General features: G+C 47.8%; 1 protein-coding gene across 2 annotated transcripts; it reads right to left on the bottom strand.

Annotated features, from left to right (window-relative positions):
- Positions 1 to 910: 910 nt before the first annotated feature.
- Positions 911 to 4263, bottom strand: LOC123426924 (14-3-3-like protein GF14-B). Of its 2 annotated transcripts, none has more exons than XM_045110845.1 (6): positions 4040 to 4263; positions 2858 to 3307; positions 2701 to 2779; positions 2432 to 2554; positions 1348 to 1464; positions 911 to 1245 (listed from the first exon to the last, which is right to left on the bottom strand). In XM_045110845.1, exons 2-6 carry the CDS (start codon positions 3265 to 3267, stop codon positions 1183 to 1185), a joined length of 792 nt encoding a protein of 263 aa, XP_044966780.1. In that variant the 5' UTR covers positions 3268 to 3307; positions 4040 to 4263; the 3' UTR covers positions 911 to 1182. The 2 variants fall into 2 exon arrangements, with proteins under 2 accessions (XP_044966780.1, XP_044966781.1); XM_045110846.1 differs by lacking the exon at positions 4040 to 4263 and adding an exon at positions 3938 to 4018.
- Between the last annotated feature and the right edge of the window lie 524 nt (positions 4264 to 4787).

Below are 4787 nucleotides of genomic sequence, written 5' to 3'. Positions count from 1 at the left end.
GTGATTGTTTTCCCTTGATCCACGTATAACTTCTCGAGATTATTTTACTAATTATCTCTACCCAATGTAGATCTGGCACGTTCACTTCTATATGAAACAAAATATTTCAAGGTGATGCATAGTGTCATTGTTGTTGTTTGTGTTATCCCTCTCCCTCATTTGTGCTAATTGATTACTCTTTTTATACATGTCCGCTATCTGATATGTCTTCTCTCTACGATGCTAATGATATTGTTCGCATGCTTGTGTTTCTTGACGCTTTTATGCGTCACGTAGTGTTTTAGACCTAGTTTAGTTGGGCGTTATGTGTCTGTTGTACGTGTTTTTGGCCGATTTTACTTTAATAAACCGAGTAGCTTCCAGCCACCAGCTTCTTCTTTTACAATGAAATCTGCTCTCCTGCTAATTTAAAAAAAAAAGGCAGAAGAGGAAATCACGTCTGAGCTGCACCGCTCTTCTGCTGATTCGCCGGGCAATCAGGCCCCGAGCCTCCGCCACATGCATCACACGATTCTTTCGTGACGCACACATCACCCAACATGCCAACACTCGCACACGCTGGCACCTCCGCAAATCCTTACAGAAAAGCATTCCGCCGAACTGCGCCCGGATCGCACAGCCAGAGGCACCGCTATAGGCCTATAGCAGCTTGGATTCAGGAATTAGGAGACAAAGGAGATAGGCTAGGACGTCTGTTTCTGAATTTCAAATAAACCAGCGTTTAACTAACTCATTTTGTCAGCGCTTAATTAACCCATTTTGTCAGCGCTTAATTAACCCATTTTGTCAGCGCTTCAACCTTGCCCGGAGAAAACAACCCGTCCAACCCCAAATGAGCCAGCCTCAAAGCAAGATTCACCACGAGACCCCCCACCAAAAGCCACCAAGCGAACCGAAACAGGACCACTACTCACGATAAGAAGCAACATTAAGGCAGAACGAAAATACGAACGGCCACGACCACCAGCAGTGCATGTGGCTCCCCCCCAAGCCAGACCAGGAGGCAGCCGCCTACAGGCAGCGACCACAACCTTCCCCGGCAACATCACATACGGGGAGCCCCAAATCTTGCAACAACAACCATAACACACGGCTACGACACGATCCAGACCACATTGCATGCAACGTCATTGACAGTAGCGAGCACTAGCTAGTAGCTTGCGGGGCGTCGCAAAGCCGGCTTTACTGCCCCTCGCTCGAGTCATGCTTCGGAGCCTCCCTGATCTCCTCCTCCGCGGTGTCCTCCTGATATAAAGGCCAAAGGCGTCGGTTACGGTTGTTCAAGGGAGGAGGATGGTTTCGAAGAAAACGACAAGATAAAAGATGCGCTTGCGGAATCGACGATACCGTGATGTCGGAAGTCCAGAGGGTCAAGTTATCACGAAGGAGTTGCATGATCAAGGTGCTGTCCTTGTAGGATTCTTCGCTTAGTGTGTCCAGCTCCGAAATGGCCTCATCGAATGCCTGTAGAATCATATGTAACATCATCATGATGCCAAGTTGCAAAACATGTCTGAAGGAAGATCCAAAGCTTATAATAAATAATAAAAATACAATTGGAGATGGAGGTCCAAAATGGGACAGAAGAATTCATATTTGAAATGAAATTCACAATGAAAAGTTATATATAATAATATAATAAAAATACTCCATTTTGCATCAAAGAGTATAATTATTAAGAAAATTGGCACTTCATGACGAACTGTTGGTCATGTTCGGCTACAACTGTGGAAGATTATTTTTATCAATTATTATTCTCTAGAAGGCACTTCTACACCAAATATAAAAGGCATGGAGAACAGGTAAGTACAAACTCGTATTCATGAGTCACAACAGCTAGTACAGCAAACACCGGCGTTCAACCAATAATATGAGGGGGAGATACTTAATGATAATATAATCACACAAGATTAGGTACACCAGTGACCACATATTTCTTTTTGTGGGCAGTGGGCACACTCAACAACCACAGTTGACAAACAATGCAAGGATTTTGTTGTCTCCCGGACTACAGCTAAAGATTATGGAAGTTCCATTGATTCTGAAGTCAGGTGACCAAGTGGTAAGGAAAGCAACTAATCTGAATGGTCGATTGCACTGTCCATGATCACAAGCAAAGAGTGGCAGCCAAAATATAGTAAGGGGATATCAAATTTACTTGCCCAGTAGACGAAAACCAGACTGCATTATTTCTCGAGTTGTGAAGATTTATGTAGATAAGGTGTGATAATTGCACGATGGTGTACTGTACCCCCAAATGTTTAAAACAATTGTATCCCTTGTGCGCACTTAAAAATTTGCTATATTATTGTGTGGTCAAAACAGCACACAGAAGGTGGCAGTGTAAAGATGACAAAATCAATATATGATTTGGATCAAATATTAGCCAACTTGTTGCTGATCTATTTGTGATAAGATCTGAATGTATTACCTGCTTTGCAAGATTGCAAGCACGATCAGGCGAGTTGAGGATCTCATAATAGAACACTGAGAAGTTTAGTGCCAGCCCAAGCCTAATCGGATGTGTTGGAGCCAGCTCAGCCAAAGCAATATCCTGATAGATTTATACAACAAACCAAACCTTTTTAAGCAAGAGAAGTAGAACATATTATAAAATCCCAAAGGAACATTGAACAGATTCAGAAGAATAATTCTTCGTCACAAATTGACATTGTTAAATATGAAAACAAAGTGATCAACCTGAGCAGCCTTGTATGCCACCATGGTATTCTCAGCAGCATCCTTCCTCTCAGGCCCACTCTTGAATTCCGCAAGATACCTATTTATCACAGTTGCTTCAGCTAAATGAAAATTCACAGTCACATAATTAATGAAGAATCTCTACAGGGCATCATACCTGTAGTAGTCACCCTTCATCTTAAGATAGAAGACCTTGGACTCAGGGGCAGTGGAAGACGGAACAAGGTGGGTTTCAAGCAGCTTGAGAATGCCATCACATATCTTGCTAAGCTCAGTTTCGATCTTGCCACGGTATTCCTTGATGAGTGTGACCCGGTCCTCGTTGCCACGGCTCTCCTCCTTCTGTTCAATGGAGGAGATGATGCGCCATGAGGCACGGCGGGCTCCAATCACATTCTTGTATGCAACAGAGAGGAGGTTGCGCTCCTCCACAGTGAGTTCCTCGGAGTCGACGGTCTTGGCCACCTTCTCCATGAACTCAACCATCTCCTCGTACCTCTCAGCCTGCTCGGCGAGCTTAGCCATGTACACATTCTCCTCACGGGAAAGCTCCCCTGGTGCCGACATCTTCACAGTTTACTGCTTTAATTTTTTCTGAATGCCAAATCTGCAGGATCAAAGAGAAAAACAACAGTCAGATAACTGCTCGCCCCAAATCATATTTCTCTCAATATTGATATGGGTATGTACAAATACACAATTCTGAAATGATTAATCTATGATCCACGCACAAGTACACATGTTACTAGACAAAATTCCACAAGGAAAACAATACTAGACAAAAAAACTGTAATTCTTTCGGATATACCCCCAAATACTGAAAACAGGTTTGATTTTGAATTATATATACTGTCCACTGGCACATTAAGAAGGCCAATTATGCATACGACTGTGCCCTGCATATCCGAGCGAAATACAAACCTTGCAATACTGCAAAGCATCGGATCTAATCTGCTGTAATATATCAACACGAGAGAGAAAAAAACGAACGAAGTATCGAAATCCCGCATGCAAAACGTACACCAAACCCAGGCTTGGACGGGATCCGACGCGCGGCAAATCCTATCAAACCAGTCGCGGATAGATCGCGACGGACCAACAACAACTCCATTCACTGCGCACGGTAACAATTCTGTAGTAGGAAACAACAGATTTAGCCGGGAATTCAGGCACAACAAATCCCGTCAGAACACCGCAGATCAGGATGACGGGCGGGAGAAGGAAGGGGCGGGGGTACCGGTGAAGATCTAGTCGAACGACGACGATATAATCGGAGGACAATTGAGGGATGGGGAGGCGAGATTTGATTCGAGGAGGAAACGGCAGCGGCTGGGTATACCTGCGTTTTGCGCCTGCGTCGCCGCTGGTCTCCTCGGGCTTTCGAACTGGGGAGAGGAGGCGGCGCCCGGGGGGGCCTAGAAAAGCAACCCCCCGAGGCCCCTGCGCCCAATGGCGGCCCGACGCGTGCCCCCGCGCTAGCCCCACCGCGCAGCGGGACAACCGAGGCTCTGCGATGGGGACGACCGACAGGCGGGCCCCGGGCGCGTCGTGCCGATAAGCTCGACCACCGCCGCGACAGCCTAGCGTCGTTGGACCGGATCGGCGCGGGAGGGAGGAAAAGGCCTCTCGTCACGGGCTGCGGTCCTACCCCGCCGTCCCTGCTCGGTGGGTCCGGTTGATGCGCGTGAGGTTATTTCGGCGGGTGTGGGGGAGTGGACGGGCTGGGCGGCGGCGCGGGGTGTGGCGCTGACGAGGCCGCGGGGCCCGCGCGGCGGGGGCTGGGTTCACGTGGACGTGGTGTGCGTGTGACGCAGGGGACGGCGGCGGTGCGTTCGGCGCCTCGGGTTGGTGACTTGGCTCGGGTGAAGCCAACGACCAGCCAGCCGGCTGCCCACCTGCTCCATTCAATTCCATTTTCTTCGCCCGCCTAGGAGGGACGAACCTGTGGGCGCGCTGATGATGCATTAGTTTTTTTTTTTTAGACAATGATGATGGATTAGCTGTCTCCCTCCCCGCCGACGCGGACGAAGACAGGCCTGATTCGCAGAAAAATCAGTGCAGTTTCGGGGACTGGCAGAGGTCGTCAG

The sequence above is a fragment of the Hordeum vulgare genome, chromosome 2H (assembly GCF_904849725.1).
Source record: "Hordeum vulgare subsp. vulgare chromosome 2H, MorexV3_pseudomolecules_assembly, whole genome shotgun sequence".
NCBI classification, from domain to species: Eukaryota; Viridiplantae; Streptophyta; class Magnoliopsida; order Poales; family Poaceae; genus Hordeum; species Hordeum vulgare.
Note: the sequence above shows the minus strand (reverse complement) of the source record. Positions and strands in the feature narration are given on the sequence as shown.

Coding starts and splice junctions, on each gene's coding strand:
- LOC123426924 (XM_045110845.1), bottom strand. CDS start 3,267: ATGTCGGCACCAGGGGAGCTTTCCCGTGAGGAGAATGTGTACATGGCT. Junction 2,780..2,857: donor ATGAAGGGTGACTACTACAG/GTATGATGCCCT, acceptor TGTGATAAATAG/GTATCTTGCGGAATTCAAGA. Junction 2,555..2,700: donor TGGCATACAAGGCTGCTCAG/GTTGATCACTTT, acceptor TAAATCTATCAG/GATATTGCTTTGGCTGAGCT.